Source organism: Sinocyclocheilus grahami, unplaced genomic scaffold, assembly GCF_001515645.1.
Source record: "Sinocyclocheilus grahami isolate Dianchi unplaced genomic scaffold, SAMN03320097.WGS_v1.1 scaffold145.1, whole genome shotgun sequence".
In the NCBI taxonomy this organism is placed as follows: domain Eukaryota; kingdom Metazoa; phylum Chordata; class Actinopteri; order Cypriniformes; family Cyprinidae; genus Sinocyclocheilus; species Sinocyclocheilus grahami.
The window spans coordinates 1378112-1398547 of record NW_015505324.1 but is presented as its reverse complement, the minus strand read 5'-3'; the positions used below and the strand labels follow the sequence as shown (position 1 = coordinate 1398547).

General features: G+C 36.4%; 3 protein-coding genes across 4 annotated transcripts in view; all 3 read left to right on the top strand.

The window, feature by feature from the left end:
• Positions 1-4673: 4673 nt before the first annotated feature.
• LOC107591734 (sphingomyelin phosphodiesterase 4-like) lies at positions 4674-6151 on the top strand. Its single transcript, XM_016280967.1, has 5 exons — positions 4674-4799; positions 5164-5232; positions 5321-5404; positions 5922-6072; positions 6141-6151. The coding sequence occupies exons 2-5, from the start codon at positions 5194-5196 to the stop codon at positions 6149-6151; spliced, it is 285 nt and encodes a 94-aa protein (XP_016136453.1). The 5' UTR covers positions 4674-4799; positions 5164-5193.
• A 177-nt stretch (positions 6152-6328) lies between these two features.
• Positions 6329-15510, top strand: LOC107591733 (sphingomyelin phosphodiesterase 4-like). The gene is made up of 10 exons (XM_016280966.1): positions 6329-6400; positions 6489-6572; positions 7072-7208; positions 7270-7289; positions 9219-9345; positions 10183-10192; positions 11014-11244; positions 14460-14591; positions 14679-14807; positions 14943-15510. Exons 1-10 carry the CDS (start codon positions 6362-6364, stop codon positions 15264-15266), a joined length of 1233 nt encoding a protein of 410 aa, XP_016136452.1. The 5' UTR covers positions 6329-6361; the 3' UTR covers positions 15267-15510.
• Positions 15511-17433: 1923 nt separating this feature from the next.
• LOC107591717 (coiled-coil domain-containing protein 74B-like) overlaps positions 17434-20436 on the top strand; it is a 9250-nt gene continuing 6247 nt past the window's right edge. For both annotated transcript variants that reach the window (XM_016280951.1, XM_016280950.1), the window contains exon 1: positions 17434-17597. In XM_016280951.1, the coding sequence (XP_016136437.1) occupies positions 17483-17597 (115 nt within the window). In that variant the 5' untranslated portion in view covers positions 17434-17482. The remainder of the gene's footprint in view (positions 17598-20436) is intronic.

Sequence of the window (20436 nt, the reverse complement as noted above, 5' to 3'; positions counted from 1 at the left end):
AATATATTATGTGTCAGGCAGTCATTCATGCAATGGTATGTAAAATCATGATCCTTTTTAAACAGCTACTTCAATTAGGGTACAATATTCAGAAATCAAATATTTATTTATCTATCACTGGACAACTATTTGGAAGTTGAAAACAAACATTTTAGCATTACAACAATTATTAAATGATCAATATGTTTTGATTTTAAATGTAGCCAGAAACGTAATCAGAAAGTAGCAACAGAAATTGTCAAGGAGTATTAACCCAACTCCAACCACTGAATCTATTGAGAGCCATAGAAGTATAAAGGACATACACATATACACTTATAATAAGTGCAATTGCACCAAGCACATCACATTCTATTACTCATTCATCCATGCTTCCTTTTTGAATGAATGAATGAATAATTCCTGCCCGCTAAACGGATATATTTGCTTTCCCCAACAGGCCTATCTATGTAAACGATTTAGAAAAATTTCCGTTGATTCACACTTGTGTCTCGTCATCCCCTCGTCAAGTCCTGTGTATTTATAGTGAGTCCTATTCTGAGTTTCTCTCTCTGGTATTAATCGTCCATCGGTTCCTGTACTATGTGTGAGTTCATAAATCCTGTTTTCTATGTTCTCCGATGTTTCCTCGTTCCTACACAGTAGCAGCAGTCCGTGACAAGATATCTGTCTTGCATATGTTTGTAAAAAAAAACAATGTCACAGGCCCAAAACACATATTTTGAACATTAATATGCTTTTTATTAAAATGTAATTTAATGTAATTTAATAATTTGTTTAATATTTTATTTTATCCAAATGTTTACAATTAAAAAGACATATTGGACACAACAACGTCCTGTGTGAATGACCCCTAAACTGAGAGTACGCAATGTGATGATTCTGAATGATGCCTGCAGAAAGTCTCATTTTTAAAGTGAAGAAACAAAGACTAAAGTAATTGATCTCTAATGGAATCTTAAGGATTCATCATTACATTCAGAGTTTTGCTGGACTTTCTCAAATGAAGATGGAAATGACAACTGAGACTTTTCCATGTTGCACTTGATATTTCCTCTGTCATGTTAGATGTGTTGATTGAGCATGATGAGAAATTGTAAGACTTACTTCCTATAAGAATGGTTTAAGCGAGAAGAAAGATCAGTAACTGCCTCTGTCTTATGTGTCTCTCTTTTTTTTAATACACATTTTGAATACTTTTCCAACTCAAAAAAGCAATCTCTCCGAAATGCAAGTTCTCTTGAAATGATTAACAAATTCATCTCAAGACTCAAACAATAATAGTGAGTGAGATATTACTCACATTTTCTCCACATTAGTGACATAGTTTCAATACAGACCTCATTATTTAGTTGTAGTTCAAATACAAGATGAGCCTTATATAAAAGCAATTACTAAGTACATTAACTTGGCACAGACGTGGCTGCTCTCTCAATTAGAGATGAGAAGTTGTTATTTGAGTATTGCTGGTGCAAGATTAACATTAATTTCAAAAACTGAACAAATTTGAGAGCTCATATGAAGCAATTTTTAAAGATAAAAAAATGTATGATTATTATTTTCCTAATATTACTGTTACTTATCCAGATTGTCACTATGTAATGTCTACTAAGTGGCAAAGTTCTTACCCAAACTGAATAAATGCATATGAAAGACTGAGAGGTGCAGAAATATACACAACCCTTAAGGCTGTTGGACAGCCTTAAGGGTTGTGTATACCGATAGCACAAACTGCTGCTTTGTTTGTGCTATCGGTTCGACTCTGCCGTGTTAGAACAAGCGTGGTTGACTCTTAACTTTTATAAATAATATCTCTTTGGATTTGAGACTTTAGTCTTTGCAACTTTACAGATCTTCTTTATGCACCAAGAGCTTGTAACACTTCAAAGAGAAAGGAAAACTTAAAATCACATGACCCCTTTAAATATTCATCAGTAACTAATAGATTGAGTTGTGAGTGCAATAGAAAGCAGGAATTTAATGTAAAGTAATTAAGCAGTAATTTATCAGTCATCTTGACATATTTTATCATAACTTTGATCTTAATAAAAAATTATACAGTTACCAGTCGCATTAAAATTTGGTCATACTGAAATTATTAATCTCTAACAACAATATGTGCAACTAGAATTTCCATACAATTTGACAAAACAAATGACACAAATAACATTTTACAAAAATAACTTCTTTTATTTAGAATCTTTAAACTTGTGTGTGTCTGTAAAATGTTTTCCTATCCTATAATTAATCTTAATTGGAAGTGATATATCTTTAGAACAGCAAGTTTTTATATTTATATTTATACTAAGAGTTTATATTATATTATTTGATATATTCTATTTAAATCAAGAGATTTGGGGGGGGGGGGGTCAATTAATATTAAAAACATATCTTACAACTATTTCAAGAACAATTACAATAATAATATATATAGCAGCAATTACCAATTATAGACATTTTAACATTATTTTACCCATAAAAGGCAAAAAAAATCGTAGGCAGATCAATCAAAGGCAAATAAAATCACTAGAAAAACTATTTAATGATTTATCACTTTTGACCAATAGGTGGAGCTGCTCCCAAACTGATGTGGTGTGGTTAACTAGGGGTGACGATGACACACGTTTAGATTGGTGCCAATATTACAAAGAATTGCAGAAAAACAGGCTTAGATCCTTAGGGGCGCTGCTGAAGCCCAGGCTCAGATTTAGGCTGGGGCTGAGAAGGCGCCGGCTTGGCTGGCTGCTGAGAGGATGGAGCCTTCTGGCGACTTGAAACAGCCAACGCACTGGAGCACTTCGGCAGGAAGTGACACATTGCCTGTGATGACTTCTGTGCCACTGTAAACTGCTCAGCAAAACCATCCACGGCAGGGCCAAACAGTTCCTTGGGAGAGACTGGCGAGTCTAGGAAGGCGACCTTGTCAGCGTCCCTGAACTCCATTAGATTTAGCCAAAGGTGGCGCTCCAGCAGCACCACGCTTGGCCATGGCCTTGCTGATCGCCTGCGCAGTGACCTTAGTAGTGCACAGAGCCAAGTCATTCATTGTGGGCAGCTTTCTGAAGGCATCAGAACTCTGGCCGGACTTGTCCATGCTGCGGAGAAGTTTGGCCTGGAACACTTGGAACACCACCATCATGTGAGCACTGAGCCAGCCTGGCCAGCCATTGAATATGTGGTAGTCCTGTGGTAGTCCTATAGGGCTTAGATGGGTGCACTGCATGGGCTTTCAACCCAGAGGTCGATGGTGGGCACAGATGCGCAGCTATAACAACAGCTTCCTCCTCAGATCCGCCCAAGGTAATCAAGCCTCTCGCAGCCGACGAGGGGTGCTGATCCTCACGTGTGAAGCACACAGGTGAGTCAAGGCATTGCGGGTAGAGTGAAGCACAAGGGAACTGTGCCAGCATGAGTTCACTTGAGCCCGGTGTTAGAGCCCCTCTGCTCTGCTGTATCTTCCTCCTAGGGGAGGAAGAAAACGGGAGAGCAGGCTGGGGAGGACCGCCTTCGTGGAAGAAGGCAAACCGCAAGTAGAGAAGGGCAAGACTCATGCTCTCGCAGTAAGAACACTCCGTCCTGGTGAGCGCAGCCTCTGGCTCTGCCCAGACACTGCATCAAGCAGGGGTTCCCTGCATGAGCCAAACTCACGGCGCGAGATTTGCATCAACGTCACCTGGAAAATTTTCTCCGAAATTTGCTCTAATAGGCGCCGGATGGTAACAGGGATAATTCTTCTGGCTTCTTGCACTGCAAGGGGCTTCATCTCACGGCGGCGAGCAGCAGACTGAGCTTCTTTCTTCTTCTTTCTTCGGCTTCTTGCTTGCAGAGTCAGGGAGGAGATGATATTCGTCGCCGATGGAGAAAAATTGTGACGAAATGGCACTCAGAGACGACTAATAGCGTTCAGCTCCACCCCTTTTGGTGGGTTGAAGCACCATTGGTTCTTGCAACTCCACAAATGTAAACAAATCAGGCTTCAGTATCAGAGAAAACAGGAGTTTCCACATAAGATGTCACCGACGCAACAGGAGAGACCGATTGGGGTGAGTCTTTGCCACTGTCTCCCCAAATTGAGACCTATCATCTGGCCAAGTTTCAAGTCTCTAGGACTTACGGTTTGGTCTGCATAATAATAATAGTAATAATAATAATAATAATAATAATCCTTACAATTACAATAGGGTTTCAGCGCTTCGCGCTTGAACCTCTAAAAAAATCTGAAGAATGACATCTGGAAGAGAGAAAAAATATGAGAGTTTTACAAAAAACATAACTTAAACAAACCACAACATTAACATGCCAAACACAAACATACATACACAGCAGAAAGCACCTACATATTTATCCTTAATATTTAAGATAATATTTATAATGGGGTTTGTAAGGGTTTCATAATATATATCTAAGGTTTGTTCTTTTTAAACCAAATTAATTTTAGAAGTGAGTCTAATTCAGTTTTAAGAAGGAGAAAAGATGGAATAAGAATTGCTTTTGAATGAAAAAAATTAGCATATAGTATAAAACATGACAATAGGAGTTTACTTTTAATATCATTATACTAAAAATAATGTTTTTAAAGCTAAAAGAGTGTGTAACATTGGCGGCATCAAATATAAAAGAGCCAATCTTGGATCAAAATTGTTTGGCAGGAAGTTTATTTATGTTCGTGACTTCAGACGGAGCTGTTACAGCACTAGGCGGATATGACATCATAACCAACGCATTTGACTCTTCTTGGCTCTAAGCGCGGTCTATTGGATTTTATTAGAAATATTGTTTTTCTCTCTCTTGCGTGTGAGGTAATATACCCAAAAACTAATTTGGCATGTTTATTATATGTTTTAAGTGTACATGAAACGGACTAACGTTAAGCGTTTAGTTCTTTTACAGAGCAAAAAATATTGTGCAGGCTACACAGTTAGCTGATAGTGGAGCTAGCTGGCTAACAGTTAACCTCTTAGCGGCAATATTGCAGAAAAATATATTTAGGCAAATTAAAATGTTATGTTTAAGGATAGACTGATAGTGGTTAGATAAGCAAGCATGAAATACTCTGATTTTTCATTGATAACGTTGACTGGCACTGGAGTGCTAGAAGTACTTGACTAGTGATGCTGAATGTTTTGAAATGTGAGTGGATTATATTACTGACTTTAATTTCAGGTTTGGTGTTGATTTGTGGTCTGAGTTTTAATGGCTGCACCTGCCCTGCAACAGCCCAGTTATCTTCTGGTTAGTACTAGATTCAGCTGTTTATATATTATATTTACATTATACTTGTTTATTTCTCTTTCTAACCGTTGTGTATTTATACCTGCAGGCCAATTTAAAGGCAGACTGGACCATTAAAACTCTTCATCAAAGATGTGACGAGTTGAGCAAAATTATAGATTTCCCTGCAAAGGTATGGTTCTCTTCATTTAATACATGCAAGAATTTTATTTATTAGTACATTTATGATTAATGTTATTATTTACAGTGCTGTGATACACTTTATAGCCTAATATGGAGGACCCGTTGTGGCTTTATAACGTCCTTATTTTTGCACTCGACACAGGCAGTTTTTTGTTAGATTCATCTGAGAAATCTGATGAGGCAACTGTGCCATTGCCCATGTATTAAGATATTAAACGCAGTCATCTGCTTGGCACATGGCACTGGAACAGCTGCTGTCCTGCTGGTGCCGCTTTCCTCTCACCTTGACTCAACTCTATGCTGTCTGAATGAATGATGTTTGTTTAGTGCTGAAGATTCATTTGAGCATTTGTGCGAGCCAACATGCCTGTTCTCTTGCTTCATTTGTCTTGTGAGGCCCATGTTTACTTGGATTGCTTAGAGTACGGCATGCATGTGCCCCTGATCTTTGTATCAAAAAAATTTATAAAGTCTGGTTTGTGTTTATATGGCATATGTTTGATTAGGAGCTGCATGCAATCTTTCCCTGGTTGGTGGAGAGTGTGTTCGGGAGCCTGGATGGAATCCTTAATGGCTGGAACCTGCGGTATCTGCAGGCTCGCATGGCAGAGTACAACATTGCCGTGGACTTCCTGGGCCCAAGGTTCTTTTTATTTGGTTTATTTTGTATTATTCAGTATTTTTGTATTTGTATATGTGACTAGTATTACCACTGTTTTTCAGAGTACAAATCTGATATATACTATCATTCAAAATTATTATTATTTTTTTAATGCATGCTTTTATTAATGATGTGTTAAATTGACCAAGAGTGACATTAAAGACATTTGTAATGTTACAAAAGATTTCTATATCAAATAAATACTGTTCTTTGTTTTGAAATGTGAGTGGATTATATTACTGACTTTAATTTCAGGTTTGGTGTTGATTTGTGGTCTGAGTTTTAATGGCTGCACCTGCCCTGCAACAGCCCAGTTATCTTCTGGTTAGTACTAGATTCAGCTGTTTATATATTATATTTACATTATACTTGTTTATTTCTCTTTCTAACCGTTGTGTATTTATACCTGCAGGCCAATTTAAAGGCAGACTGGACCATTAAAACTCTTCATCAAAGATGTGACGAGTTGAGCAAAATTATAGATTTCCCTGCAAAGGTATGGTTCTCTTCATTTAATACATGCAAGAATTTTATTTATTAGTACATTTATGATTAATGTAATACACTTTATAGCCTAATATGGAGGACCCGTTGTGGCTTTATAACGTCCTTATTTTTGCACTCGACACAGGCAGTTTTTTGTTAGATTCATCTGAGAAATCTGATGAGGCAACTGTGCCATTGCCCATGTATTAAGATATTAAACGCAGTCATCTGCTTGGCACATGGCACTGGAACAGCTGCTGTCCTGCTGGTGCCGCTTTCCTCTCACCTTGACTCAACTCTATGCTGTCTGAATGAATGATGTTTGTTTAGTGCTGAAGATTCATTTGAGCATTTGTGCGAGCCAACATGCCTGTTCTCTTGCTTCATTTGTCTTGTGAGGCCCATGTTTACTTGGATTGCTTAGAGTACGGCATGCATGTGCCCCTGATCTTTGTATCAAAAAAATTTATAAAGTCTGGTTTGTGTTTATATGGCATATGTTTGATTAGGAGCTGCATGCAATCTTTCCCTGGTTGGTGGAGAGTGTGTTCGGGAGCCTGGATGGAATCCTTAATGGCTGGAACCTGCGGTATCTGCAGGCTCGCATGGCAGAGTACAACATTGCCGTGGACTTCCTGGGCCCAAGGTTCTTTTTATTTGGTTTATTTTGTATTATTCAGTATTTTTGTATTTGTATATGTGACTAGTATTACCACTGTTTTTCAGAGTACAAATCTGATATATACTATCATTCAAAATTATTATTATTTTTTTAATGCATGCTTTTATTAATGATGTGTTAAATTGACCAAGAGTGACATTAAAGACATTTGTAATGTTACAAAAGATTTCTATATCAAATAAATACTGTTCTTTTAAACTTTCTATTCATCTAAGAATCCTGAAAAAAACATGTGGCACTGAAGACTGGAGTAATGGCTGCTGAAAATTCAGCTTTGCAATCACAGGAATAAATTGCATTAAAATATAAATATTTTTAAGAATATCAAAATAGAGATATTTAAATTTTAGTAATATTTCACAATATATCTGTTTTTACTGCTTTCTTTCATAAAATAGAGCATAAGTGCTTTTTGAAAATGTAAAAACTCTTACCGACCCAAACTTTTGAATGGTTGTGTAGATATTGCACTGTTGCTCTGTTGTAAAGTAGTTTCGCTTTCACAACGAAACACACAGCGCCTTCACGAAATAGCGGCGGCAACAACAATACTACAGCTAGAATAGAAGTTACGCCTTCTTTCTTTGCGTGAACATTTGGGTGGTGTTATGCAAATCTTCCCACATAGCGAAGTAGATATGTGGAGGCTTGTTAGAACGAGCCGTTTTAGGTAGGCGTGTTTGACTCTTAACTTTTATAAAGAATATCTCTTTGGATTTGAGACTTTAGTCTTTACAACATTACAGATCTTCTTTATGCACTAAGAGCTTGTAACACTCCAAAGAGAAAGGAAAAATTTGAAACGCATCATATGACCCCTTTAAAGTATCTTTATTGTAATTGTAATTGTATTAAAATATCAGTATTCAATGTTTCACGTTTAAAATAACAAAATATTATTTATTCATTTGTAACTGCAGGTTAAATGCATTTGTCCCTCTGAGCTGAATTAAATAGTGTAAATAGGCCTACATCTAAATGCCTCTTCAGATGCAGCTTCTGTGTTTCCTCTGAATTGCAAAGATACATTTTGTTGATACTGATATCAGTTGTTTGGTAACAGCCCAAATGTCTTATTATTCTAATTGACTGATTAAATGTAAGAATTTGACTCAAAAGATGATTCACACTTTTAGAAAAAAAGGCTTTATAAGTGTAAAAATGCCCATAAAATGTACAAATCAATTTAAACTTATTGGAACAGATTCATTTCTATTCACTGCTGTGAACTGACCAGCACACAGAATATGAAGGATATCAAAAACAAGGTTTACACGCGCACACACACACCAGTACGTATAGGGACATTTTAAGAGGGTTTATTCTCCAAATAACTAATTTCATGTTGCAGAAAAATGTGTGTATGGACTCTTGTTCCAAGTTACGTTCCTGTCCACTGATTTTTGCCTCTCACAAAAGCCACAAAGCCTTCCAAGAAGACAGTAAAGGCTTATGTCATGCTTGAGCTTTAGTTAGGCTGAAACTTGAAAGTTAAGTTGCACGACAAATGCAATGTTTAGGTGTTATTATTATTTTTATTACTAATATTTTGATTTATGCCTTAGTTTTAGTTTGTACCATTTACCTTTTTTAAAGTAATGTGAAATTGATTTTTGTATTTATTTATTTATTGTATTTTTTTTTATATATTAATCTTTTTTATTGATATATTTGTATTTGCATTTTTTGAATGTAATTTGCCAATTAAATGGTTTTAGTTTTCACGGTTATTAATGTATGCAATTTCAGCAATAAAAAATTTAATTTTTCTAAAAAGAAAACAAATTAGTTGTTTATTTTAAGAGACTTATTTTATTATGTTTTGTATATTTAGTATTGCTCTGTAATAAAGAAAAATTACTTCTTATCCGATTAATCGATGGAGTAATCTGTAGAATACTCGATTACTAAAATAATCGATAGCTGCAGCCCTAGAACAGATGTTAACTATTCTTAATTGTCATTCGTGATGAGTTTACTTCATGTTTTGGCATGAACTTCATGGTTGTGTGTTTCTAAAGGTGTTTGTGGAGATGTGGCTCCATCACTATTCTCTGGAGATGTACCAGAAGCTGCAGTCTCCTCAGGTGAAGGTAAGAATGTGATCCGGGCCCTCAGACCTACACACTCCCTTCCTCCTCTGCGCACGGCTGGCTAGCTCCAACCCTTCACCCCCGCACTGCATAGGGACTGCTGCACGACACCTACCCTGACTTATGCACTCCCTCTCCCTCTGTGAGTGAGACGCATATGCTGTCTACAAATATACCCTTTGTCATTCATAGCTAGAGTGTCAATATTTGCATTTTTGTATTAAGCTTTTTTATGATGGGAATTGAAAATATTGGAATTTGATTTTAGAACTATGCTAATATAGATGGCCTCAATGTATGGCTAACAGATATAGTCTAAAAACTACAAAGTTTTGCCCTTTAAAGCTGAATCTGAACTAGTCCTTCACATTTCAACAAATGTTTTATTGCTAGTGCTGTTACACTGCTAATGTTCTGTATTTGACATAAAATGAATAGAATTTTTTTAATCACATTTTAAGCTATTATTGCTTAAATCAACATGAAATAACTAACTTTCTGAGTTTAGTAGTCATTTTAAAATTGTTCATATAAAATATTTTGATAAAAATAAGTCAGTCATTTCAGTTGTCCCAGCTTATTTCATTTTTTAAAAGATTTTTGTTGAAAAATTTGATTTTCTTGTGCAATACATGAATATAACATATATACTGTATATATATATATATATATATATACTTCTGCTAAAAGAAATACCTGAAAACCATGTTTTTTTGTTTTGTTTTATATTACCTTATTATGAATCTAATTTTGGGAGTTTTCTTACTAATCCAGTTATCAGCTTAATTTCAGATTGTGCAAACTCTTGATTTTAAATGTTAACCGAACATTAATGTCTTCTGTAGCTGGTTTTGGGTACTTCATCATCCTCTCTATCCAGTGCTAACACATTTAACCATATTGCTGGTGTATTTCATGTGAATTTGGTCATCTTGAAGTTTATTGAGGCCCCCTAGTGGTTTCAGACCCCTGCAGTTGAGAACTATTTGTGTAGAACATGAATTTGCCATGAATTTTTATTTCCTCTGTGCTCAAGGATTTACAGTTCAAATCAACCCAATGTCATATGATTGCTAAACATAGAAGGGGATAAAAGAGAAATGCAGCTTTTTAATTCACATTTATTTTGTTCTCTGTTGTTTGATGATTTGGGCGGAATAAGCATAGTACACACTGGGCATGTGATTGAAGTGGTCGAGTTATTGCTTAATGTTTGAGTCTGCATGATGCAGCCCGCTGGCTCCTTGATATGTCTTTTGTCTTTGTTCTTTGGCTGTGGGGTGTATGTAAGCTTTTGGTGTCTCTGGCTTCCGAGTCTATTTCCCTGTCCGTGTGTTATTTACAGTCAGTATTTCAATGGAAGTCTCCCTCCAGTCAGCCCAGAGCATATTAAGTCTGGCATCATTTAACATTTTTGTGGTGGAGATTATGAACTGGAAGTCACCAGTTTACTGAGAATTAGAGAAATAGTTCACCTAAAAAATGAAAAAATTCAATCATTATTTAATCACCCTCATGTTATTCCGAAGATTTATGCCGGTATTTTATTTTAACACAAAAAAAGAACTTTTCATTTAATATAACAATTTTCACATAAATAAAGGGTTATCGGTATCGGCCAAAATTTTCATATCGGTGCATCCCTAATAGACCATGATTCCTTCTGTCAATTCCAGGTGTTAAAGCTCATCCAGATTATCGCCCAAGCCCGACAGACGGCTAAACGGATATCGGATCATTCCACGGAAATGGCTGCAAACAACTCTTTTCTCTCATGGTTTAGCGTTGGTTCCTCGGATCATAACAACACTTTTAACGGAGGAGAGATGGATGATATGGGAGAGGGTGTGAAGAAAACCCATGAGTTCCTGGACAAAGCACTGGACTACCTCTGTCAGATATTCCGGGTCAGTCTATAACTGCTTTTATTAAAGATGTGTGTCATAAGCTACCGTTCAAAAGTTTGGGGTCAGTTAAAATTTCTTAAAGGGGTGGTTCACTGTTTTTTTTTCTAGGCTTGATTGTGTTTATGGGGGGCAGTGTAACATATTAATGCTTTGTTTAAAAAAAAAAAAAAAACATTATTTTTCACATAATTTACCTTAATTCCATACCGATCTGTCCCTTCTCTGAGAAACGGGCTGATCTTTTCCTGTTCTTATGAAGCCCCGCCCTCAGAAATAGGCAATGGGCTCTGATTGGTTAACTAGCCCAGTGTGTTGTGATTGGCTAAACCGCCTCTAGTGCTCGTCTAAACGTCCTGCCCCTCACCTCACCTCAGCGGCATGTGCTCCAGTTGTATTGTAAACAACGGCGTCTTTAATATCGCTTATCAGTTTGAGCCCGATTGAGATGCAGAGGATATTATTGAAGAGGATCGTGCAGAACCTGTGCAAGCACGGCTTTTAATGGTAGGCCTATGTTTTTTGTTTGTTGTTGTCTCATACTTTTAGATATGCTGTTATTTGTAAATTCTACTGCTTATGTTAGCTTTTAAAATACGGTTTTATCCTGATTAAAGCTTTAATACAGTACGGCAACTGCACGTGCGTCCATGCATAATGCTTCTCATAGATATGTGTAAATAAGTGTATAATTGGAACAGTTCATTGTTGGAGCTGAGCTGAATGAGAGAGAGAGAGAGATGCAGAGCAGGGGGTCGCGAGGAACATTATTACAGTATTAAGAACCGCTGCTTTAGAACATTGATTTTGAAACTTGTGAATCCATTAGAATCGTTAGAAGACAGAATCGCGATTAATATATGAATAGATTTTTACGTGCACCTAGGGATGTAATGGTATGAAAATTTCATATCACAATTATAGTGACCAAAGTTATCACGGTTATCAATATTATCACGGTTTTGTTCAAATTAGATGAAAACGTTCAAAAAGGACTGATACAAACACTGAAAACTTTTCAATAAGTTTTATATTTGAAAATCAACAAACAACAAATACAATTAGCAGCTACAGTATATGCACTTTTTTTAGCATAAACATTAAATTAACATTAACATGAAGCCCTAATAATAATAATAATAATAAATGACTTGAAGATCATGTGATCTTCGGTTAGGAGATCTTGTGATGCTTTTTAAAGCAAAGTTGGGGTTGATTTCGAGTTCACATACAAACATAAATAGAATAGGCTAATTAAATTTGTCTATTTTAATGTAAGACAACATATTTTTCGTCAGTTTATCTGGGTTTGTGAAGTCACTGATTCCTGTGATAGCAAAGCTAGTTTTTCAGCAGTCATTACTTCCAGTCTTCAGTGTCACATGGTCCTTCAGAAATCATTCTAATGCTCATTATCATTAAAAGGTTGTTTTTTTTCAGGATTCTTTGATGAACAGAAAGAACAGCATTTATTTGAAATAGAAACATTAGAAATGTCTTTACTAGGGCTGGGTTTTGACACAAATTTCACGATTCGATTCTCATTCATAAGCTTTCGATTAGATTCAATATCCATTCATTTGGATACATTTCAGGTACAGTGCATGCCAGATTTTCAAAGAAAAAAAATCTCTCAACTAATGCTGTAAAATATACATGAGAGTCAGTTGGTAATACATTACTATAATATTGAAGGTTAAAATTGACTGATTTGTTAAAATTACACTTAATGAAGTTTTTAAAATGTACAATTACATAATATTTCTACTTCAATTCGTTTTTTGAAATATAAACAATGGTGCTATCATAAAAACTTGATGAATTTATTCAAACATTAAATATTGAAGAACAGTAAAATGTATAATGAATATGTTATATGGTGCATATATTTAGTAAAACGCCCCCCTCTACAGTTTATTTTCTGACTAATGAGTTTATGGTCACCATATATTTTTTCTGAGGTAAATGTGACATTGTTTACAAGGCGTCTTTGCGCGGCTGATACACTGACTGAGCGATTTCATGAGACAGGATATGGATTGTCAAGTTGTACTCTTTCTTTTAACTTGCCTTCGGGTGTGTAGTCATGTTTATTTTGTGCTGAAACTGGTATTAATGTGGAGGTGATGATCAGTTCATGTGCACCTCGCGCTGCTGCGTCTGTACAGCGATCTGTCACTCCACATTAAACAGCGCCAAAACGGCATTTATTGTTTAAATGCTGTCTGCAATACAATGGACAGAATTTGAAATCTGAGACTTTTTCATATTAAAAGTACCAAGGCACAATGCTTATTGTTATTGTGATATATTGGATTGGAAGTCCCCTTCAACGTTCCGTCCATTAACTGAAAACCGGCTAGACCAGGGATCCTCAAATCTGGCCCACGAGATCCACTTTCCTGCAGAGTTTAGCTCTAACCCTAATCAAACACACCTGAGCATGCTAATCAATGTCTTCAGGATCATTAGAAAACCACAGGTAGCTGAGTTTGATCATGGTTGGAGCTAAACTTTGCAGCGCAATGGACCTCCAGGGAAAGATTTGAGGAACCCTGGGCTAGACTATTTGATTCTTGGGATTTAAGAATCGATTAATATCGAGATATCGATATTTTTTTAATTTACTGTCACTTTTGATCAATTTAATGCGTCTTTGCTGAATTAATATTCTTTAAAAAAAAATTAATCTTTCAGATCTCAGTATTTGAATGTTAATGTATATTTCATATTAAAAGTACCAAGGCACAATGCTTATTGTTATTGTGATATATTGGATTGGAAGTCCCCTTCAACGTTCCGTCCATTAACTGAAAACCGGCTAGACCAGGGATCCTCAAATCTGGCCCACGAGATCCACTTTCCTGCAGAGTTTAGCTCTAACCCTAATCAAACACACCTGAGCATGCTAATCAATGTCTTCAGGATCATTAGAAAACCACAGGTAGCTGAGTTTGATCATGGTTGGAGCTAAACTCTGCAGCGCATTGGACCTCCAGGGTAAGATTTGAGGAACCCTGGGCTAGACTGTTCGATTCTTGGGATTTAAGAATTGATTAATATCGAGATATCGATATTTTTTTACTTTACTGTCACTTTTGATCAATTTAATGAGTCTTTGCTGAATTAATATTCTTTCAAAAAAAATTAATCTTTCAGATCTCAGCATTTAATATGTATAGTTCACTTCACCTTTAATTTAGTTTCATGTTGTACAGTTGAATGCAGGGCAGCTGTCTCAGCTGATAGGCAATGTGGCATCTGTAGACGATGAAGGGGCATCTAAACAACTGCCAGACTGCATCCCGAGTGAAAATGGGCTTTTGTTAACAGACCTGGGCAGGTTGCAGGTGAGTTATAGTGTGGCGATCTTCTTCAACATATTAATTTTGTGAGTCATACCAATATTACTACAAATCTGATTTCAAATTTTACAGATCATCAATGGTCTTCGCAGATTTGAAATCGAATATCAAGGAGATCCAGAGCTTCAGCCTATCAGGAGCTACGAAAATGCTTTTTTGGTTCGACTGATGTTCCAGATCTCGTCCTTTATTAATGCAAGAGTAAGAATATTGCTTAGCCTAGAGTTTCATCCAAAATTAAACTTCATTATGGTTATTAATGTATGTGTTGATGCAGCAATGATGCACATGCATTTCACTTCAATCAAATGTGACCATATTGGTTGTGTCTTATAGTTTGGCGACCACATGGAGGTGCTGTGTTCTCGACAGGACCTCCTGGGCAGTATAGGACGACACTACTTGAGAAGTTCCTCAAAAGTGGCAGAGCAATGGCGGAAGAGTCCGGTGACACGGCAGATGAGGGAACGCCCTCAGCGAGCCCGTCTCAGCCTGCGGGTGTTAGCCAGCTATCGCACCCTCCTCATCCTCCTCCTGCTCTACATGCTGTTTGCACTACTGTCATTCAGTGTTCTCTCCAGCACTGGACTCATTCTCATCGTCAGCTTTCTATATGAGCTCCTGTTGAACTTTCTTGATGAAAAACTAAAGACTCAGTAAATAAAGATTCATGATGCCTTTTTATATTTTATTTTTTTAATGTCAATACTAAACTTCTAGCAACCTGTTCTCCAAGGTGCATGAAGGTTTTTATATACAGTATTTGCACTGCAAGTGTATTGGTACATTTAATGACAAAAAATTTAATGGGGAATGTCATGTCTAATGCACAGGGGGGTTTTTTAAATCTGTGAGTGGTGGTTAATCCAGCTTTTCAGTCATTAAATTCATTTATAATGGTGTATTTTTTTTTTGCCAATGTGACTGTCAGAACAATCCAAAGTTTGCACTTAACTCATTAAAAGGACATAATGAATGTCTAATTTGTGTACTGGATTTAGATTGCTATAGAAACACGGATGTTTATCAGGTCTCCAGGTAATTTTACACTGAGTGAATTGAGTTGATTTAAATCTGTTATATCCCAGCAATATTAGAGGAAGTAATGCTGTTACCATAGCAGCCACTACAATATAAAAAGTTCCAGTGGGAGAGGAGGAGTGAACAGTCATTGTCAGAGGCGGACAGTAACTAAGTACATTTACTTAAGTATTGTACTTCAGTACACTTTTTGAGTATCTGTACTTTACTTGAGTATTATTTTTTCTGGAAACTTGTGACTTTAACTTCACTACATTTGAAAGACAAATATTGTACTTTTCACTCCACTACATTTCTATCAAGGTCCTCGAAGTAGAAAGTCGTTAGCTTTGAAAGTCGGTGGGTGATTTTTTTTCTTCTCTAAACGCGACTTTCTGTTTTCAGACAGTTTATCAGTAATCACTCTTGTAGGGCTTAGTATTATTTTTTCTGGAAACTTGTGACTTTAACTTCACTACATTTGAAAGACAAATATTGTACTTTTCACTCCACTACATTTCTATCAAGGTCCTCGAAGTAGAAAGTCGTTAGCTTTGAAAGTCAGTGGGGGATTTTTTTTCTTCTCTAAACGCGACTTTCTGTTTTCAGACAGTTTATCAGTAATCACTCTTGTAGGGCTACATGAAGAGATTTCCCAGCATTTTTTGAGCACTGACCAGTTCCAAATGTGATATTTATTTACAACAATTCAATAAGAAGTAATATTGTGGTTTATATTAGACACAATATTGTCTGATTTTGCTAAATTGTGTAAGTGAAAATATTACCTATAAAGCCACAGAAGAACTGTTGTGCGTCTCCTAATAAAATGCAAAAGGTGTTTGACTGAAGCAGCACTACAGACCGTTCTGTGTATGACACCAAAGTACAGCGAGAGCGATTGGACACCATTTTTTTAATTTTTGTTTTGATGTCAAATAAGTCTAGCTGTTTTGCATTTTTGTGTTGCTGTTGTAAAGTTATACAGCTACAGGTGTGTTGCTGGGTTTTTAAAGCAGGTTGTCTGATTTTGCTAAATTGTGTAAGTGAAAATATTACCTATAAAGCCACAGAATAACTGTTGTGCGTCTCCTAATAAAATGCAAAAGGTGTTTGACTGAAGCAGCACTGCACAGACTGTTCTGTGTATGACACCAAAGTACAGCGAGAGCGATTAGACACGATTTTTGTAATTTTTGTTTTGATGTCAAATAAGTCTAGCTGTTTTGCATTTTTGTGTTGCTGTTGTAAAGTTATATAGCTACAGGTGTGTTGCTGGGTTTTAAAGCAGGTTTGATTTTTGATTTTCTTCCTTATCAGTCTGTATTTACAGCAATATCACTGTCCACTCTGTTCAAATGTGGATGAATGGTTACACATAGATGTGTCCAGAGCTGTGTGAGATCACTACCATCCTGCTTTTGTAGGTGTTAAATAATTATATATTTTTTTGTTTTGTTTTTTCCCCGTAGGTTTTTAACATTCTAAAAGCTCTTTATTCCAAAGATACTACAAGCTAGTCAGTGTATTGTAAGTTATTTCAGAGGTATTGCAAGTATTACATACAACAATAATAAAACAGTGCATTGACAAAGGAAATGTACTTTTGGTACTTCTGTACTTTTACTTAAGTAAAAATCTGTCTTTACAACTTTTACTTGTAATGGAGTAATATTTGACCAGCAGTATCTGTACTTTCACTCAAGTAATGGAGTTGTGTGCTTTGTCCGCCTCTGGTCATTGTAAACAAATACGCGTGACAACGTGTTAAGGCAGATTTACTTGGTAGTGATACGTCATCCGCAAGTAGACGCACGTGACGTTAAAGTATCAGTGCGTGAAGCGAGGGAAGCGAAATGGATGCGCGCGTCGCTTCACTGCGGAGGAATATTGACTTCTTACAAAAGCAGCACAGAGAAACTCTGGAGAAATTACACGGTGAAATAGATCGTGTAAAACGGGAAAATAAAGGTACATGAATGTTACATTTCCTTCTACATGTTACAGAAATAATGTTTGGGCCTTTTAATGAACGACACTAATGGGACAATTAGTGTTAGTGTGCTTCTATTAGTTGCTAACTAGTGTACAACTATTATATATTTTTGTTGTGTTTTATAGATCGTATTTGTCCGTGCACTTACAACAAACTTTATCATTCTTATTGTATTTTACGTAATTTAATTGAAAATGGTATACGATTAATTAATGTTGCCTGTTTTGCTGTTATAAGCTCTGCTTGCTTAAATGTATCAGTTAGGGAATAGTTCAGCCCATTCTGTTATCATTTACTCACACTCATGTTGTTAAAACCTGTAGGATTTTCTTTCTTTTGAAATACAAATGCAATGTTAGGCGGAATGACGGATCAGTCTCCATTCACTTTCACTGTAGGGAAGTTGCAATGAAAGTGAATGGAGACTGAGGCTGTAATCATCTCTTTTTTTTCTGCGAAAGAAAGTCATGCAGGTTTGGAGCAACACGAGGTTGAGTAAATAATGACAGAATGTGCATTTTCAGGTTTATTGAGGACGGGAGCCTGCTGCCAGGTGTATCAGAGCTGAAACTGTAGTGCAGGTTGCCTGGTGACGTCGAGTTGCTGAATGAGGAAAATGAAAGAATGGCGTTTGAAACCTCTGTGGGTGGCAAAGTATCAGATTACACAGATAAACGTTTTTTGGTGTTTTGTTTCTGACTGTCAAAAGATTGGGATACCAGATGTAATGGTATTTTGCTGAAAACAACCTGGAAGAAATGCACAAGAATTGCAGTTTTGCTGATGGTAGGGAAGAACGGGGCTAGTTGTCACAAATGCGCTGTTTGAGTCAGTTGAGTTTTAGCTCTTGGGTTAACATGCATGTCAGGGTGGGGTAAGTTGTCAAATGTTTCATTAGTTGTCATTTTTGTACCGTTCATTACTGTTTTCAGTTGGACAAAACAATAGTTTGATATTTTGTTTGACATTTACAATTTCGTTAATTTTTTATATACTTAAAAGCCATTAAATATACCATAAGGTATTTTTTTAAATATTGATATGCTTTTGAAAATGCCATAATTTAAAAATATAAATCAGCATCTTTAAAGGGGTCATATGATGCTGCTAAAAAGAACATTATTTTGTGTTTTTGGTGTAATGAAATGTGTTTATGCGGTTTAAAGTAAAAAAAAAAACACATTATTTCCTACATACTGTACATTATTGTTTCTCCTCTATGCCCCGCATTTTTTTAAACGCGTCGGTTTTTACAAAGCTCATCGGTCTGAAAAGCGAGGTGTGCTCTGATTGGTCAGCTATCCAGTGCGTTGTGATTGGCCGAATACCTCAAGCGTGTGACGGAAATGTTACGCCCCTCACCATACTGTGATGCCCTGTCAGGCCGGAGCGACGAGACAACAGTGTTGCAAACTTAGCAATTTTGTTGCTAAATTTAACAACTTTTCAGACTACCCTAGCAACTTTTTCTTCCAAAAGCACCTAGCAACAAATGTAGCTATTTTAAAATTTTATTTGGCTACTTTTAGAAACTTTTGGTAAGTGACTCAAACAATAAAAAGGCACACATTTTCCATCTAAATTTCACAAAAAGAGGAAACCAAAGATGCCTAGAAGTACATACATCACATGAATTAAATTATTGCTATTTGCAGTTGTTCGATTTGATAATAACAATAATAATTGTTTATTTATGATACACCTTGTTAGTAGCTTGTACATGTGATTGTTGATCAGTTAGTACACTGTAAGAAAAATATCTAGAAAAATGGCAAAGGAATTAATCATTTTCCAGGACATTATCCGTTATCCATTATCCGTTGTAACCCTGTAACCCGAAAACACAAAATACAATGCGTAATTTAAAATGCAGGTAAAAACCTGTGATTTATTTTCTTAAGAGTGTAGCATACTGACTACTAATACACTGCTTAAAACTATAATTGTTCAGAATGTGTAGTTTTACTAGTTTACTAGCTAATAAAAAAAACTTGTAATCGTTCAAAAATTAAATCGTTCAATGTTGTATATAAAAACTGTTATTTATATTTTAACATTATATTATGCATTTATATTATTTTACGAACAAATCTCAATCAACATATAAAATATATTTTTGCTGAGATTTGATGTAGTGACACAATTTTGCGTTGTGATTCCGTAATGATGTCATCCGTATGCATCGTGCCGCGTAAACATAAAACTCTGTCTGCATTTGTGATCAGAGAAATGACAAACAACAAGTGCTACTCTACACTGCCCAAAACTCGCGTTTGAATCATCATTGGCAAATCCTTTAAATGAAAACGTACTTACATGAGTCAGAACTGCCGGCATTTTAGTCTAACGTTACTCTCCCAGGATCAGTAAACAGTCCTCCATAAAATGTGCTGCACACATCTGGATATTTGGGTTAAACTGTTCTGGAACAGTGTTGTAAATACAACTTAACCACTGATTTGTAGTCGTGTCCTCTTTTGGAAGACCAAACAAAGTAGTTTCGCTTTCACAACGAAAAACACAGCGGCCTAGCATGAGGGGAAGCCCCGGCTTAGGGATAGAGTGAGCTGAGGTGGCGGGGTCGAGAATGGTGCGCCCGGCACATGCGACGAATGAGCAGCAACCACATGTGACAGACCCCGGGCTGGACTCCGCTTTGTCCACGGTGAAAGTTGACTTTTGGAAGACCAAACAAAGTAGTTTCGCTTTCACAACGAAGCACACAGCATCTTCACGACATGGCTGCAGCGTCAACAATACTACAGCGAGAATAAAAGTTACGCATTCTTTCTTTGCGTGAACATTTGGGCAGCG